The sequence below is a fragment of the Schistocerca cancellata genome, chromosome 1 (assembly GCF_023864275.1).
Source record: "Schistocerca cancellata isolate TAMUIC-IGC-003103 chromosome 1, iqSchCanc2.1, whole genome shotgun sequence".
NCBI classification, from domain to species: Eukaryota; Metazoa; Arthropoda; class Insecta; order Orthoptera; family Acrididae; genus Schistocerca; species Schistocerca cancellata.
Window position 1 is genome coordinate 683,081,719 of NC_064626.1, and position 19,408 is coordinate 683,101,126.

Genomic DNA, 19,408 nt, shown 5'->3' on the forward strand with positions numbered 1-19,408 from the left:
GGCTGAAAAAGCCGCCAGATAAGCCGGATTTAGGATCAAAGCCAGATGGTTTTTTCTGGAATGACCTGGATATAGACGAGGATTTACTGTGGGAAAATAAAGAAACAGTCGAGGACAAGTGTAGACAGATAGTAGTGTCTGTTAATACGCACGACCTACAACTAAAAATGTTGATTGACACCGGTGCAGAATTGAGTGCTGTATCTGGGAAAATATTTTAGTTACTGAAAGACAGAACTGACATCGTAGTTATGCCAGTAACAGGAGTGAAAATTATCGGTGCTACTGGGAAGGCCAGTAAACCGGTCACAAAACAGATTTTTGTCAACTTCGAAATATGTGGGGCACGATTTGAACAAGAGTTTGTCGTCATGCCAGACTTAACTACAGAAGTAATTATCGGATTAGATTGGCTATTAAAGTACAGTGCAGTGATTAATTGTGAAAGCAAAACTTTGACATGTACGTCACAAGATAAAACAATAGTAGTTAGCTTTGACGAGGCAGGAGATGGTGTGCATAGGCAATACCAGCCTATACACATTGTTAACTGGCCGGATGCCACTGACGTAGGTATGAATTTGAACTAATGTAATGTGAGGAATCTCGGCATTGACAATAGTGTAGAAAGTGAATTGGAAAGTATTGTAGACGGTGTGTCAAACGTAACACACGAACAAAGACGAGGCCGACTTTGCCGTACCTATTGCCATCACAACCATAGGGCATGGGGCAAATATGTAGCAGTATTTGAGAGAATTATGAACACCTTGAGACATGAATCTACGGGATTTTCTCCAGAGGAAATCCTGTTGGATGACAGAAGTAAAAGTTTAGTGGAAGAGATAATCAAATTCCCTCCCCGGATTGACATTAGCATTGGTGTGAAAAAAGATCGTTTGCATGAAGTAATGAAGCTAAAAGCCGATGCTTGCATACGTCATGACGCTAAAGCGCGTTTTGCTAAGTTTACAATCGGAGACTTAGTACTTGTAAAAGCTCACGAGAAATCGAGCAAGATAGACAATGAAATCTCTAAATTTAAGTTTGTTTATAATGGACCACATAAAGTCATCGGTATACCTCACACAAATGCTTATTGCTTAGAGTATCCAAGCTCTGGAAAACTATTAGGTATACGGAACATTGTAGACTTGAAATTGTACCAACCTAGGATTGATTAATACCACAGAATGGGTAATTTGTACAGTATGTAAATATAGAGTGTAAGATTTAAACGATTTGCTAGATTGCCATGCTTTTGCCTGACCAAGAGGACATTAAAGAAGTTGTAATTAATATGTAATTAATTCTGATTAAATGATTTAAGAGTAACAGATCCTTAATCAATTGAAAAATCCAAGTTGCTATTTTAAGTTTTCAGCTGAGTCACAGTAGATTAAGGAATGTAAATATGATTTTGTAACTAGCTGTAAGATTTCATAAATATGTGATTTACTAGTCATTGCCGATGTACTTAGACGCTGTTTTAAGTTTCAGGCTAGTACAAGCGTATGATGGACAGTGTTGAGTTATCCACTGTGATAGTGTTAATGGACTCCTTGAGATTACTCGGGAGTGAGTTTTTCCGAAAGAATTCAGTGAAACGGACGTTCTGGAAGTGCGGTTACAAGGGCGAGTGAGATCAAGCGTGCCACACAGGCGGGCGCAACAATACTGGCAAGGCGGAGTCGCTGTCGGCTCTTGTGCCGCTGTCGGCGTTCTTTGTACTTGCGAGTACGGAAGGTGGAGTTGTTTTTCTTACTAGACAGCTGATGTGAAAGAATTCTGCTGTCAATATTTATGTTTTTGTCGATCTGCTGTATATTATTTTCTTGTTTAGCGTTAAGTGGACTCTCATGGCGAGAGTATTAATTATGAAAAGGTTATATAAAATGTGTATTCTATGTTATTAATTATTAATTTGCGTATTTTGATATACCTGATTTTTATGACCATGTACTCTGATTAATTTTGTAAATAGTATTCCATTTCTTGATTCTGTTAAGAATTTTGACGATTTTAGAATAGCTAAACCATTTTCCATGTTTTCTATGAATTTTAATGTGTTGTCGACCTGTTTTCTTTTGTGTAAGATGACACAGTGGAATAAGATTAGGAGTGTCTCCACTCAATTATTATGGTCTAAAAATTGGTTTATGGTTAATTAGCCTAATGCTAAATTTTCTCGATGTTTTGAGCATATGAATTGGTTTGTTTTGTAAAATTATTTGTATTTTTACGCTGGATCTTGCCTAGGGAAAACTATGCTCTCCAACGATTACATCGATAGGTCGTGTGGAGGACCAAAGTGTTTAGGATCTTTGGTAGTGTTGACTCTGCCGCGTGGAGTGCGGGCAGAGCAGAGAGAGAGAGTCTGGCTGGAGTAGCGCAGTGGAGCAGGTGTGTTGTGTGACGCTCCCGCGAGTTGCCGCGCTTTCGGGGTTTGGCAGCACGTAATTGCGCTCGACTTGCTATGTTAGTTTCTGACATGGTGTCGCGGACGGGAAGCGTTAGCTGGCACACATCAAGAGCCCGTTTCGGCTGGAGACCGTGTCGAGAAGAAGGCGCGCCAACATCCAGCTTCTGCAACAGCGACGGCCGACAATGAGTGACTGTCGCCACATCCTCGATCGACGACTTCAAACCTTCAATCAACCAACAAGGAAGACTGGTAGAACGTAGTTTTAGAACTGTATGGCAGACCTCAGCTTTTCAAACTGTTAAATTTTTCTAACTAAATTACAGCAACGTAGCATGAACCTTTGTTGCTCATTGTCCCAGTTGCGTTACCAAGCAGGGTCCCTTCCTTTTCCGGAATGAACCCGAGTGTCGTTGAAATTTGAACGCCAGCATTAAAGTAATATCATTCGATTTCACTGCTTTAATTTCAATGTTCAGTTAAGGTATTCATAGCTGGCTACAATATTTAGATTACACAAGCACAAATTAAGAGTGTGAGTTTTGTTGCCGTATTTTAGCTTACCTGTGACTGCAGCTCAGCTTGGTACGTACTAAATTTTGCTATAGTTAATTGTTCAGAATCATTTAATTCAAGTTCAAAGTTAAATCTCTTATTTCTAAATTGCGTAGATTCAAGTAGCTTTTTAAATGATTGTTGAGGTACCCCAAGACTAACCGTATTTTACTGAATTTCGATGTGCTTCAAAAACAAAGCTCACTATTAATTTCAGTCACTAAATTAACTTTCAATTTTCCGGTTTTATTAATTCTTTTGCTAAATTAAGTCAGAGTGAAGCGAAATTTATTAATTCTGACAAACTTTCAGATTTCACACTACACGTGTCAACCTTCAGTTGCCAACCTTCTAGTGCTAATTGAATGTGCAATAACGTTTCTTTTTCAGTTACTATAGTAATTGTCCATAGGACTGGTGACCGTAATTTACCCCAAATCTCAAATATCTAATTACCACTAGTTAATTGTTAACGTAACAGCTACACATTTACTTTCTTTATCAACTTTACCCCTTTTCAAAATTAATTTCCACCAGTTTCATTTGCATTTTTCCTTTCATTTAGATGTAACCCTTTCCTCCCTCTTTACCGACAGATTAACTTCGGTGACGATTGCTTTTCCCAAATTTCCATTAGGTACACGCGGTTTAATTTTTCAGTGTCATTAAGGTCGGTAAGTGAGGGGGCGGTTACAACGTGACCCCAGGACCCAACCCAACCGCCTTTACACCGTATGTTCCAGCAGCTTACAAAGAAAGATGGCGAGACTGATGGGCCGGTAGCTATCAACATCAAGCGGGTTTTTACCGCGTTTGAGCACCAGAATGGTGGTGCTCTCCCGCCATTGCAATGGAAAGATGCCATCACACCAGATCCAGTTGAAGATGGCGAGGAGATGTCGCTTGTAGTCAGATAAGAAGTGTTTAATCATCTGGCTGAGGATCTGATCAGGACCAGGAGCTTTGTCGGGGTAGTGTGCAAGGGCACTGAGGAGCTCCCACTCTATAAATGGGGCATTATAGGACTCACTGTGGCGTGTAGTGAATTAGAGGACATTCCCTTCCAGCCGCTGTTTGAGTGTGCGAAAGGCTGGAGGGGGGGGGGGGAGGGGGGGGGGGGGGGGGGAATTCTCCGACGCAGAGGCTCAAGCAAAGTGCTTGGCAATCACATTTGCGTCGGCAGATAACACACCATTTATGGTAACACTGGGGACACCAGTTGGGGTCTGGTATCCGAAAACAAGTTTGATCTTTGCCCAGACTTGGGAAGGTGACGTATGGCATCCAATGGTCGAGACATATCTCTCCCAACACTCCTGCTTCTGTCGTATGATAAGTTGGCGAATGCAGGCATGGAGCCGTTTAGAGACTTTGAGGTGCTCCAGGGAAGAGTACCGCTTATGCTGCTGTACAACTCACCGACGGTCATTAATTGTTTCAGGGACTTCCAGCAACCACCAAAGGACTGCCTTTCGCCGGGGGCACCATAAAGAGCGAGGGGTCGTGTTTTCTGCCACATTGTTGCAGTCACCTGCTCAACCATCACATCGATGTTACCATAGGGGGAGATTCAAGTGGCAGCAGAGGTGAAAGTTTCCCAGTCTGCCTTGATTAAAGCCCATCTGGGCAGGTGTCCATGAGCCTAACACTGGGGCAGTGACAGGAAGATGGGGAAGGGGTCACTACCGCACAGGTCGTCATGTGCTCTCCAGTGGATAGATGGGAGAAGTCCTGGGCTGCAAATTGATAAACCAATGGCCGAGTAACTACCATGAGCCGCACTGAAATGTGTGGCGGCCCCAGTATTTAAAAGGAAGAGGTCGAATAGCAAAAGTGAAGTTTCGACATCTCTGCCTCGGCCACTAAGCGCAGTGCCACCCCCAAGGGGTTATGGGCATTAAAATCTCCCCCAATTGCTCCCGAAGTAGGTGGTACAGGAGCAATAGGGAGGGAAGTGTCCCCCACCATCAGGTGTAGTCTTGTGGTTCTGAGAGGCGACAAGAATGCGAGTAACTGAAGGGGGCAACAACTGTTCTCATAGCATCAGCGTAAGAGGTGGTCTTAGCCACAGGATGTAGGCGCTCAAATTTCCTCTTAGCCTCAGTGTAGGTCAGTCAGCCCAATGTTTTATATTCCATGATTTTCCTCTCTTTCTGTAAAATGCAGTCTGGCGAGCAAAGTGAATGATGCTCTCCACAGTTGACACGGATGAGAGGCGGGCCACATGGAGTATCGGGATGTGATGGACGTTCACAACCTCAACACGTGATGTTGGAATTACTGTGGGATGACATATGTTTGAACTTCCAGCACTTAAAGCACTGCATTGGGAGAGAGGGATATACTGCTTGATGTCACAGCTGTAGACCATCACCTTGACCTTCTCGGGCAGTGTGTCACCCTCGAAGGCCAAGATGAAGGCACAGGTGGCAACCTGATTATTCCTCCGACCCCAATGGACGTGCCAGACGAAATGAATGCCTCTCTGCTCTAAATTGGCGTGCAGCTTGTCGTCGGGCTGCAAAAGATGGTCCCTGTGGAATATAATACCTTGGACCATATTTAAGCTCTTATGGGGACTGATGGTAACGGAAACATCCCCCAACTTGTCACAAGCAAGTAACGCCCGTGACTGGGCAGAGGATGCTGTTTTTATCAAGACTGACTCCAAGCACATTTTGGACAAAGTGCTCCACCTCCCCCAAAATTGTCCTCCAAATGCTCCACAAAAAACTGAGGCTTCATGGAAATGAAGGATTCCCTTTCAACTCTCGTACATATGAGGTACCGGGGTGAATAAGCTTCACTACCACCCTTAGCCTAGCATTCCTCCCATGGTGTGGCCGAGGAGGGGAAAGATTTGGGGTCATATTTCTTAGCGTTGAAGTTAGACTTAACCCACTTAGAGACTGCTGGCGGCGGACGACCAGGAAGAGATGACTTACTATGCTTCATGGCGTCTCATCCGCCCTGATGCCACCCACTCCGACTGGGGTCCTCCCCACTTATGCCACCCTGCCTCAGCAAGGGCCACCTGGCAGGATGGCCATTGCCAGGAGTCCCGATGCCCCAGGGGGATGGGCATCTACCCCTTGGCATACGTGGGGAGTTAACAGTGCAGGCATCAACAGAGCTGATCCGTGTGTGGTCAGGGGGCTACAACCAACAGGGTTCATGGCGACCCCACCACAATAGACAGGCTACCATGCTGGATATGAGGTGCTACGAAGTCCATGGTCATCGTCGGCACAGAAAGCGACACTGCATAGTGCATGGTGGAAAACGCACCCAGGAAGGTGTCCTCGCCCAAGAGATGGGGAATGAGCGGGACTGCAATGCGATGACAAGAAAGTGGGCTATGGATCTCAATGCACGATGCACCATGTAAGGTGCCCTTCCCCAATTGGCTCGCTCTTCGGGAAAATTTAGAAACCTGGAGATCAAACCCAACAGGGGATCATCAAATAAAGACCAAAATGTGAGAGACTCCTTTTAGTCACCTCTTACGACAGGCAGGAATACCTCGGGGCCTATTCAGTAAGAATAGCAGGGTACAAATTGCAGAGCATCTTAGTAGTCGGTATCAAATATTCAGCAATAAGGATGAAGATGTGGAGCACAAGTAGAAACAATTCAAAAGCACTGTTCAATATGCTTTAGACAAGTACAATTCGAGTAAGATTTTAAGGGATGGGAAAGACTAACAGTGGTTTAATAGCCATATTAGAAAACATGCAACGTAATTAAAGGGAGCTTCAAAGATTCAAGAGAAGTGAAAACCTAACTGACAAACAAAAGCTGAACGAAGTGAAAATGAGCATAAGCACAACAATGAGAAAAGCATTCAGTGACTTGAGTTAACAATTTTGTCAACATCTGAGTAAAAATCCTCAAGAGGTTTCGGTCTTAAGTAAAAATGAGTAAGCAGTTCGAAATCCTCTACTCATTCACTCAATGACCACACTGGCACCGTAATGGAAGATAACACAGAAAAGGCAAAATACTGAATTCAGTCCAGAAACTGTTTCCTGCAGAAGACTGTAACACAGCCCCTCCTTCCAAGCATCGCACAAACGCTGAAATGTCAGATACTGAAATAACCGACTGTGGAACACAAAGCATAGCTACAAAGCATAGTAGTGGAATGGTATCAGGATACTTTTAAGATTCTATAAAGATTATGTGAAAGAACTGGCTCCCATTTTAGCAGCCATTTATGATAAATTACTGTGGCAAAGAAGGGTACTTATCAACTGGAAAGAAGTGCACGTCATTCCCATTTTCAACAAGGACTGCATGACAGATGCATGTAACTGTAGGCCTATACTGTCGATATCAATCTGTTGTAGAATTATGGAACCTGTTTTATGCTCGAGAATTATGATGTTTTTGGAGTACAGAAATCTCTTCTATAAAAAATCAACATGGATTCCACAAACCATGAGATCCACAGCACTGTAGACAATGGTGCTCAGGTTGCTGCCATGTTGCTTGACTTCAGGAAGGCATTTGACACCATCCCACACTGTCAGTTAGTGAAATAAATATGATCTTACTGAGTATTGGACCAGATATGTGACTGTTTTCAAGACTTCATTGCAGACAGAACTCAACACATTGCTCGTAAAAGAACAAAATCGACTGGTGTAAAGGTAATTTCCAGAGCATCCCAAGGAAGTGAGATAGAACCATTGCTCTTTACAGTGTATATACATGATCTAGTAGGAACCATTACAAAATGCTTAAGAACATTTTCAGATGATGCCTTTGTCTATAAGAAAGTAACAATGTCAGAAGACAATATCTGTTAACAGAATGACATGCTGAGGATTGTTGCATGGCGCAGGCTCTGGCAGTTGGCCCTGAAGGTAAACACAAATAACTTATTGCGCATATATAGGAAAAGAAATCTGCTACTGTAGAACTACACTATTGATGACAAACTGCTAGAAAAAGTACCTACTATAAAATATTTAGGAGGAGCAACTTTAAGTGGAATGACTACATAAAACAAATAGCAAGAAAGACGGATGCCAGACAGATTCATAGGAAGAATCTTACACAAATGTAACTCATCCACAATTAAACTGGCTTATAATGCCCTTGTTTGACTGGCTGTTGAGTACTGTTCATCAATGTGGGTTCCTTACCAGGTAGGACTGATGGAAGGAATGCAGAAGATCAAACGAAGAGCAATGTGAGAGCATTACAGAGACACTCGACAAACTCCGGTGGCAGACATTACAAGAGGATCATTGTGCATCACAAAAAGGTTTTGGTATTGAAATTTTGAGAGAGCACTTTCTGGGAAGAGTTAGACAAGAGATAACTTCCTTCCACTTACATCTCACAAAGTGACCACGACGAGAGAATTCGAGAACTCAGGGCTCGTACAGAGGCTTACCCACAACCATTCTTCCCATGCGCCATTCGCAAGTCAAACAGGGTAGGGAGGATCAGTTAGTGGTACCAGAAGTACTCTCCACGATACACTGTTAGGTGGCTTGTGGGGTATGACATAGATGTAGATATCACCATGTCAGAACTGCAAAGTTTCCTGTGCAGACAAATCCGTGATGTGATTTTGTACTTACCACTTGACAGAAAAGTCAAGGCTAAAGGATAAGGCACAACCATTTCTAGTCTTTGTGAAGTTCTTAAGATTATTAAATCTTTTGAGGCTGCTTCTAACATTCAGCATACTTCCACTAACAAAAATCACTTGACAAAAGCAGCTAGCTGGCATCACAAGCAACAGCCAGCTGATGATTTTTATTCATTATCTTCTTTTTACACCCCCAACAGAACTTCCCAACTAAATCCACAGTCGTCTGGAGTGCCTGCTTCCCATGAGAAACTTAAGTATTAGGTCTACAACTTTGCTTCCACTGTTTTGCAACAGACGGCAGTAGCGGCAAGTGGGGTTCAGGTAGTTGGTCATAGGTGTAATACAATAAGCTTAGGCATCTGTAAACACAATGCCATAAAAATATTAGTCAACTTGTGATTGCATCTTAAGGTTATTCTCAATTAAGTACGTCAACTTACGTACCCATTTCTCACCATTTGCAGGAAGTTTTAATTTTCTGCTTTAACATGAAGAAATATGTGGTTGTGGCTCTTAAAATGCTGGGTAAGACTAATGGTGAGGGAACTATTAACCGAAGAACATCCAGAGAATGTTTTCAACGCCTTAAGAACAGTGATTTTGATGTCTAAGACCGGCATGGCGGTGGATGACAGAACGTTTTCGTAGCTACTGAAACAGACGAAGACAGTCACAGCACATCATTACTGAAAGCAATTGATGCGTTCGAGGCCAACACTGAAACACAAATGGCCACAATACAGTGAGACACGTAAAGGTAATTTTGCAGTAGGTCAGCGTTCGACCCCATGTCACAAAACCCGTCAAAATATACATGGGAACATTGAAATGAGAAGTCCAATCCCTCCCGCCGTATTCTCCATCCGTTGCTCTCTCTGTCTACCACCTTTTTCGATCAGTGGCATACCTTTTTCGATCAGTGGCATACAGTCTGGCTGACCAGCACTTCCGATCATATGAACAAGTGCAAAATTGAATCGATTCATAGATCCCCACAAAAGACACCCAGTTCTTCTGCCACGGGATTCATATGCTACCAGGAAGAGGGGAGAATGTAGTGGCCAGCAATGGGCAATACTACGAATCATAATTTTTTTCACAACAAAGACCCGAACTTTGAGAAAAAAAGGTGGAAGTAAAGTTGTCGGTCTAGTACATCAATCTTGATGATCATCCATTCCTCACCACTGAGTAACCCTTTTTTTTAGTACTGAACAGGCAGGTCAGAAATTTCTTCACCCTCGACACTGGAATATTTCCCAGGCAAGGCAACGGAGTGCCAGTCATGCCCCAGCTGCAGCATCCTTCAGTCACAAAGCTGTTGCCTGCAAACTGTTCACCGTGTGGCAAACTTGATTCCTGGCAGCTGTGTGTAAACAAGCTGCTTGCCAGCATCCTGTACCAACACAGACCGATGACAGCACGTGCTCCACACAGTCACAGCAGCTGACTCCGCAGTGTCACCACCACTGCAGAAGCTTACATTGGTTCTTAATACACTCCTGGAAATTGAAATAAGAACACCGTGAATTCATTGTCCCAGGAAGGGGAAACTTTATTGACACATTCCTAGGGTCAGATACATCACATGATCACACTGACAGAACCACAGGCACATAGACACAGGCAACAGAGCATGCACAATGTCGGCACTAGTACAGTGTATATCCACCTTTCGCAGCAATGCAGGCTGCTATTCTCCCATGGAGACGATCGTAGAGATGCTGGATGTAGTCCTGTGGAATGGCTTGCCATGCCATTTCCACCTGGCGCCTCAGTTGGACCAGCGTTCGTGCTGGACGTGCAGACCGCGTGAGACGACGCTTCATCCAGTCCCAAACATGCTCAATGGGGGACAGGTCCGGAGATCTTGCTGGCCAGGGTAGTTGACTTACACCTTCTAGAGCACGTTGGGTGGCACGGGATACATGCGGACGTGCATTGTCCTGTTGGAACAGCAAGTTCCCTTGCCGGTCTAGGAATGGTAGAACAATGGGTTCGATGACGGTTTGGATGTACCGTGCACTATTCAGTGTCCCCTCGACGATCACCAGTGGTGTACGGCCAGTGTAGGAGATCGCTCCCCACACCATGATGCCGGGTGTTGGCCCTGTGTGCCTCGGTCGTATGCAGTCCTGATTGTGGCGCTCACCTGCACGGCGCCAAACACGCATACGACCATCATTGGCACCAAGGCAGAAGCGACTCTCATCGCTGAAGACGACACATCTCCATTCGTCCCTCCATTCAAGCCTGTCGCGACACCACTGGAGGCGGGCTGCAGGATGTTGGGGCGTGAGCGGAAGACGGCCTAACGGTGTGCGGGACCGTAGCCCAGCTTCATGGAGACGGTTGCGAATGGTCCTCGCCGATACCCCAGGAGCAACAGTGTCCCTAATTTGCTGGGAAGTGGCGGTGCGGTCCCCTACGGCACTGCGTAGGATCCTACGGTCTTGGCGTGCATCCGTGCGTCGCTGCGGTCCGGTCCCAGGTCGACGGGCATGTGCACCTTCCGCCGACCACTGGCGACAACATCGATGTACTGTGGAGACCTCACGCCCCACGTGTTGAGCAATTCGGCGGTACGTCCACCCGGCCTCCCGCATGCCCACTATACGCCCTCGCTCAAAGTCCGTCAACTGCACATACGGTTCACGTCCACGCTGTCGCGGCATGCTACCAGTGTTAAAGACTGCGATGGAGCTCCGTATGCCACGGCAAACTGGCTGACACTGACGGCAGCGGTGCACAAATGCTGCGCAGCTAGCGCCATTCGACGGCCAAACCGCGGTTCCTGGTGTGTCCGCTGTGCCGTGCGTGTGATCATTGCTTGTACAGCCCTCTCGCAGTGTCCGGAGCAAGTATGGTGGGTCTGACACACCGGTGTCAATGTGTTCTTTTTTCCATTTCCAGGAGTGTATTTTCAAACAGTCAGTGGGGTTCAAGCTGGACACTGGAGCTGCCTTGATAATCAGATGACAACATATATCAGCAATTCAACTCACTTTTGCTCCAAATGGCTGAGCAATAAGTAATATCAGACTGCCAAAGGGCAACTCATTTCCTCAGAGAACTGTCACTTACAGCTAAGTACAACAACATTGGGCACATACTAAAATTCTTAGCAGTGAAACCATCGAATGCTCTTAAAATTTACAGCTTAGATGTGTTTACAGCATTTGGTTTCAAAACAGTGGATCACATAAATTTAGTACCAGAAACAGTACTATTTTCTGATCAGATTTTCTTTGCAATACATATTTTACAAAGAGATTTTCAAACCATCACTAGGATGTGCAAAAAAAATGGTACTGCTCATTTCTCTATGAAATCGTCAGCAGAGCCAAAAGTTTGTTGAGCTCACCTGTGACCAATTGCTGTGAAAAGATAATGTTCATGGCAAGCTTGTATGAATTCAGGAACTAGGCATTTCATTTCACCAGTCTAAACCAGTCAATTGGTGATGCCTATGACTGTCATTAAAAAACCTAATGGGTCTTTATGCATTTGTGGCACTTTAATGGCAACTATCAGTGCTCACTCCAACATTTATTTCTATACAATGCATCGCCCAGAGGAACTGTTAAAGAAACTAGCCAGGTTTCTTGCAAAACTACCAACATTCTCAACTAGGCAGCATAGCTTTTTCACCCCCAGTATTAAAAACCTGGAGCACATCCTTAGTATTATGCCCTCATGCAACCATATTGTGCAATAATAAATATGCCAGTTTCTGTTAACCTTAAACAATTACAGTCTCTTCATAGTAAGATCACCTATTATGCAAAGTCTATTTCTCCAGCAGCACAAATCACAAACCTGCTCCAACATCTGCACAAAGAGTACATTGAATTTGTGTGGTCTATTTCCTAACAACAGGCTTTTCAATACCTTAACGATTGTCTCAAAACAGCGGAATGCCTGATGCCACATATACTGAGCATGCCATCTATGCTTGTGATGGATGCATCCCAGTAAGAGAGTGTGGCAATTTTGTCCCATAGTTTGTAAGACAGCTCTGGAAAATAAATTGCCTATGTGACACAACTGTGGCACACTATACTATACTCAAGTTGAGGAAGAGGCTTAAATCAATAATTTATGGTGTCAAGAAGTTTCATGTATACTTGTATGACAGCAAACTCCACCTGTTAACTAACCACAAACATTTAATATACATTTTTAGGCACTGGTCTAAGCTCCCGGAAAAGACAGTACAGCATCTGCAATGGTGGGCATGGTTTATAAGCAAATATAACTACATTAAATTCACTTCTGCCACAACACGTTCATGCAGTTGGCATGTTGCCTTCCCACTGGCCCCGAAACAGAGTTCAACCACTGCAAAACAGTTTGTTTTGTGCTTTATCAGCACCTGCAGCAATGCTGGACGAATTCCAATTGACAGCTTGCGAGGTAACCACAGCGTCACCCATGACCCAGTTCTGCATCAAGTTTTATCAACTGTGCTGTCGGGATGGCTGAACCCTGTATTTCACAACTATTTTGCAATGCAACACAGGCTTAATGCCACAAACAGTGTCCCAACGTTGACCACAGCTGACTCTGAATGCACACCACCTCTCCAGCCAGCATCCTCCAACTAACTCATGTCTTGCACTGTGGGATGATGCACATGAAGGCGTTAACCTGGTGGCACATGTAATGGCCCAGTATTGACGCTGATACTGATTATGCAAACAACTCCTGTCATGCCTGCACACTGAATCGGGCAACCCGGCAGAATATTTCTTTTCATGGGCATACCCATATCACCCATTAGGCAGGGTCACATTGATTTTGCCATTTCAATTCAGGGATCTATGTGGTTGCTGATGGTGGATACATCCCAAATTCCCATTTGTGGTATGATATCATCAATGACCACTCACACCATCATTTGTGCCCTCTCTACAATATTTTCATTTAAGGGTGCCTTCCTTCAAATTGCAAAACACAGGTAAGTAAGAGAATGTCTCACACGCAACTATTTCACAAATTAAAAGGGTTGGTACAGTGGTAGACAGCCATCAGTCATAGTATATATTCCAACTAGCTCAAATAAAAAAACAATGTTGTATCACGTGGGCACAGATACAGAGGGGTAAGAGAGGGTCATGGGGATGGAGGAAAAGGGGGTTAGTTCTACTTTCCTAAGTTAAACAGGTAAAAAGATTACCAAGTCATATTTCTTCTTGTTCCATGACTGTTTCTTAGCCTTAGGAATGAAAGTGATCGTATAACGAATTTAAACAAAAAGTTTACACAAATAAAAACTTGCTTGTTTATTAAACACATCATGCATTAAATATCATTCAGAGCTCGAAAACTGAAAGCAATGGGTAGAAGGAACATCAGATGACCTTTGCAAGGTGGGAAAACAGACAGGGTGAGAACAGGTGATAAAGCAATACATCTGATGGATGATTATAAATGAGAAATGTAGTCTGCAGCAAATCTATTACAAGAGTAAATTTACAATTATGTGAATTTGTCCATACCTGACTGCACACAGTACCAATATGTTCAAAAAAGCTGGGTGAAAAATGGGACCTTTTTTCAGGGGGTTATATCTCAGGTTCTACTGATCACAGAGAGAAGGTGGTCGAGTGTTTTGGATAGCTTTTAGCCTAGCAGCCATCTGTACACATCAGAAGACTGGGGATACTGTAGCTACACTACAGTACAGGGTCAAAATTTAAACACTGCACACTTCCTCCAGCCCAGGCAAATTGGGCAAATCAGTTTGTTCTTTTGCATTAGGTGTGGTCTAGGATGGACTTTAGGCAGCTCATAAATGCAGCACTTGCTCATGAGCAGTTCCTGATAAAACTCCAAAAAACCATAATGTTTGGATACAGTAAGTACCAATTGTGAGGATGGCCATCTCTATAATTTCTATTCATGTAGATTGCCAAAATTTTTAAAATATTTTCTCAAGATGATATTCTCGGGGAACTTGGAAACTTTTTCAATATCATTATCCATTACCGAGATCCAGAGGTTCAAAGTTACCGTACTTATGCATGTAATATCTGGTCTGAAGTGTAAATGTAGTTTTAACTTACTTACTGAACCCATGGCAATGGTTCTAGGGACATCACAAGGGTTCTGAAGCCACCAAACTGTTAAGTAAGCATCTTTTCCACCAATAAAACTTAATGAAATGCTGTCTGTATATAATGGGAACTCGATGCATATACAAATAAGCTGAAAGTGGTACTGCAATGGGAAAAAAGGACTAAGAAGGATCTTAAGATTTCTGAAAAGAACTTAAAATTACTGCCAAAAATATGTAATATTGAAATTCCAGTAAAATACTTACAATAATCATTTACTCTTTTAAGACACAAGTCACAAGTGCGGATTTTCAATGAGCTGCAAATGATGAGCATAGTGGCTAGAGAAAATGTAAAGCAAACAGTTTCATTTTAACCTTCTATTATGCATACTTATTTGTTGTTTATATTGGTTGAAGTATATAAATGTATCTACATATATAAATAAAATACCAAAAACTTTACTAATCTGTAGAATTAGTTTATATTAAACAGCAAATCCTGCAATAGCAGAGAAAGAAGATAACTGCAGACAAATGCTCCTGTCGGAACACAAAAAGTGCAAATATGTTCCTCTTTAAAAGACTAACAGGAAATGGGGAATCAGCTGCCCCATTTCTCATTCCACATTCCTCACCAAAAATTTTAGCATGTGAACATATCTGCCCTTTTTTGCACTGAAAAAGGTAGCAGAGATGGTGACGGTGGAAGAGAGAGGAGACACTGCCAGTATGAGAGAAACAGACATTAGGCAGTGATGATGGGGGAGACATAGTGGCATTTAAAAAAGAGAGAGAGATGGATGAATGGATGAGGACAGTAACAGTGGGAGTCAGAGAGAGATAGAGATAGAGATAGAGACAGAGAGAGAGAGAGAGAGAGAGAGAGAAGCAGTGGGAGCAAAAGATAGAGGAGACAGTGAAAATGAAAAATACATATGAGTGCAGGCCATAGAGGAGGGTGCATTTTGGACCAAAATTTTAAACAAGTGGGTATAGAGGAAAAAATAAGTTGGATGCCCCAGAATTTTTGATTTGTTGAGGTATGGTAGAGACAGTGGCAGTGGGAAAGAAAGACAGAAAGAGACTTGTAAGTGAGAGAGGAGACGGTGGCGGTGGGATATACTGTAAATCAATGGAAGTAAAAGAAGACAGTGGAAGAGAGAGATATCTAGGCAGTGGCACTGAGATGGAGATGCCGAGTAAGAAGGCTTAGGTACAATATGCTCTTCATAATCTTCTACACATACTACCATAACTTTCATCTTCAGCCCTAATCCAAATGCACTCACTTTGAGACTTAACAACTTTCTTCCTAGCTCATCGTGTTACTATTAATTAATATATTGCTTCAGCCTTGTCATTTCATGATCCTATCATTCAAAGAAATCTACACCATCAGTTAAACACTATTTCTAAACCTTTGAACTACATTACACTACACTATACATCTGCATTTCAGTGGTTTATATTTTGTGGTTCAGAAATAGTTACATCATAATCTTTTCTCAAAATTGAAAATAAACTTCAGTTTATTTCAGCATAGAATTTACACAACATAAGAGGGCAATAAAAAAATCTCTTTTTCCGTTTACTGGTGATCTACTGACTAACAAATATTTGTAAAGACTAAACACCAGCTCCAGCTGCACAATATTTGACCATAGGTTTTCATAAAATATTGTACATTCAACAAGTTTCTGAAGAATAAGTGGCACTTTAATTTCAGAAGCATATAATAATATACAAACATACGAGTCTGCAACACAGAAACTGCAAATTCCTGGTGCCTAAAAGTTGCCGTTTAGTAATTTTACACTTCCATAGTTGTGCAACACCCTGCTGTCGTACAATAATCAGGAACAGAACAATTTGCAGTTATTTACCTATCAGCAACACCTGTTTAACTCCTGACAATAATTTGGGTTGGAGAATAAGAAAGAATACACGGGAGAATGGGCTCAACAGGAAGTAGAAGGGCCCTGGTCAGTGATTCCCAATCTGGGGTCGATTACCCTTGTGAGACAAAATGACATCTCCTGAGGGCTAACAACAACAACAAAAACAAGATTAGTAGTAGTAGTAGTAGTAGTAGTAGTAGTAACAACAACAACAACAATGGCCACCTCTGGACATTTCCATGACTTGCAATCTTCAATTATATGTATTCATCCCACTTGCAAACATTTTCTAACACAAATTATCCACTATTAATTTGATCAGTGTGTTGTATTTTCTCATTTCTCAGGATTTCATTTGGCCACCTAGCAGCCACTCGCCTCCACTTCATTTCCATTACAATCATAAATAAATGTAGATTTTCCCAGCATGTACTAGTGATGAAAAGCTTTTGGCTTTCCAGTTGGATGGCAGTACTGAGACATTGTGATGTTTCAACGAGTCTCACACTGTAGAACTCATTGAAATTTGTGGTATTGTGGATAAGCAAGTGCCTTAGCTGCTTATCAACAGTTTGCTAGTTAGATGGAGAGAGAGGGACTACCCCTACTCTTCTTCCATTCAGCCCCAAGGCCGAGCCAAGCGCACTCTTTGTGTTCTTGTTGCTGACATGGATTACACAACTGTATAACATAAAATTTTGATAGTGATGTAATTATAAATTTTGTTAGTAGTATGCTGTAGAAGTATGTAAAAGTGAGGAATACAGAGTTTGAACATCAGGTAAGCAGTTGCCCCAGAAACCACTATTTGCTGAAATTTTACATTTGGCAGAGTTAAGAGATACTGGGTTGAAATTTTTATAATATGTGTAATTTAATGTAAAACATGATGTTGAAATTTTCAAGTTTTTAATGGCAATGTAAATTTTGGACTAAAAAGTTAGAAAAATAGATTATCCACTATGATACATAAGCTAGAATAAAGAGATTACAGCACCATTTTAGGTATAGAAAATGATTGCAACACTCCAAATGTCAGAAAATTTGAATTGATTTAACAATCATACAGTAATGACAGAATGGACAGTTCTGATGGTAAAGACCACCTAAAGTACCATTTTTAAAATAATCTTACCAGCTATATTAAGATATAAAAATAAACTTAAAATGAAATCTTCCTTACACATTGATCTACGATAGCAAAAATTAGTGTTGATATAATCCCAACCGGCAAAGTTATTAGTAATTTAGTATACCAAGAGAGCACTTTTAGAGCACTGAGGCACGTGCATAGGCATTTTAGAGATGGTAGTTCCATTTTGTGGTCTTCTCCTGATTGCATAGAGAATACATAAGCAACTCTGGAGCTGCCTCGTGGGTTTCATTGCTCAAAAACTTGTCAACAATGTATGTCTTTATCAGATACCAAGCCACTGCCGAGTTTCATGATGGAGTGCATTGTGCTGTTTATGGAACTGTTAGAAATTCAGCTTTTTCATGAACTGCAAATAATTAAATGTGTCTATCATTTCAGTCTAGCATGGTTTGTGCATCAGGCTTGTCCTAAATGCATGTGATGAGCAGAGTATTGAAATCTACCACTTGTAAGCAAGCTAAACTGTAGACTGAATTATTTGAACACTTTGTTGCTGAAAATGAATTTATACAAAATGGAACTTTGAGGAGCAATTTTCTGTCATAACTTCCTCACTCCCTTCAAAATAGGGTGTAGGAATTTGTACTCCAGGCACAGCTAGCTACAAAGTGGACAAGGAGACTGCAAGTAACATATTTAGGATTATTTTATGGTTGCTCATTTTAGTAATTTACAAGCCCTGTGGGGTGCTTAAGCATCCATTACGAGAAACGATGCACCAAGTAAAATTAAAAATCCACTGCCCTAAATCACCTCAAAACTTTCACCAAGTTGGAAACCCTGAGAGCTTTCCATAAAAAATAATTGCATCTTAACTGCAGTCTCTTCTCTGAGCTACTGCAGTTCTCACTGAGTACTAGACAAAATAACCCCAGCAACCAGTACACCAAAAGATCTACAAACTTCAACTTTTACATCTGTTAAAATATTTTTCTTTAAGTACATGATAGAGCAATAGAGCCACAACAATCTACCATAAATTGACAAATGCATTAAACTATTTTGTATGTTTTAAAATAATACAAATTCACAAGAAGTATCAAGTCGAAACTGCAAGAAACAGAGCGAGCGATTAAGATAGTTCGCACATGACCAATAAACACCCATAAAACAAGCACAATGATCACCTTATATTTGTGTTCCGCATCTGTATTCACTTCATGGTGTTGTTTCAATTCAGCTTCTAAAGCATCCAATTTAGATCTCAGCTCAGATACATCTCGCTGATGAGCTTCATCCTTATCATGTAGCTGCAAAAATTAAAAACGTAGGAATGAAAAAATATTTCTACATTTCCATATAAAATTTTAGATAGCATCTTACAATAAAATAGGATTTAAAACAACAACAAAGTACAAAGATTATAGTAAATATGCTGATTCCTTAGAAACACAATACAAAAATTGGGAATGTCAAACCAACGGCACACGCATTAACATCATGGACTGAATAGGACAAGTAGCACTCTGTACATGTATATTGTGAAGTATCAGGGCAGTGGGTGATAGGGGGTGTGCAAGTGCGAGCGGGTTAGAGCGGAGGGAGAGTGTATAAGCGGACAAGAAAAAAAAAAAAATTCCCGGATTTTTCCCAGATTACAAGGTTAAAAATACACTTTCTCCTGGATGAAAATATACTTTTCCCATGTTAAGTGACAGTACACTTTTCCTCGGAACTGTAAAACTTATCAATCCTCTGAATGGTCATG

The 19,408-nt window shown here is 41.9% G+C and overlaps 1 protein-coding gene across 1 annotated transcript in view; it reads right to left on the reverse strand.

Annotated features, from left to right (window-relative positions):
- The window catches only part of LOC126184219 (protein phosphatase 1 regulatory subunit 21), a 195,560-nt gene that overhangs the window by 123,565 nt on the left and 52,587 nt on the right, over positions 1-19,408 (reverse strand). Inside the window, exon 4 of the mRNA XM_049926590.1 lies at positions 18,828-18,950. Coding sequence (XP_049782547.1) covers positions 18,828-18,950 — 123 coding nt within the window. The remainder of the gene's footprint in view (positions 1-18,827; positions 18,951-19,408) is intronic.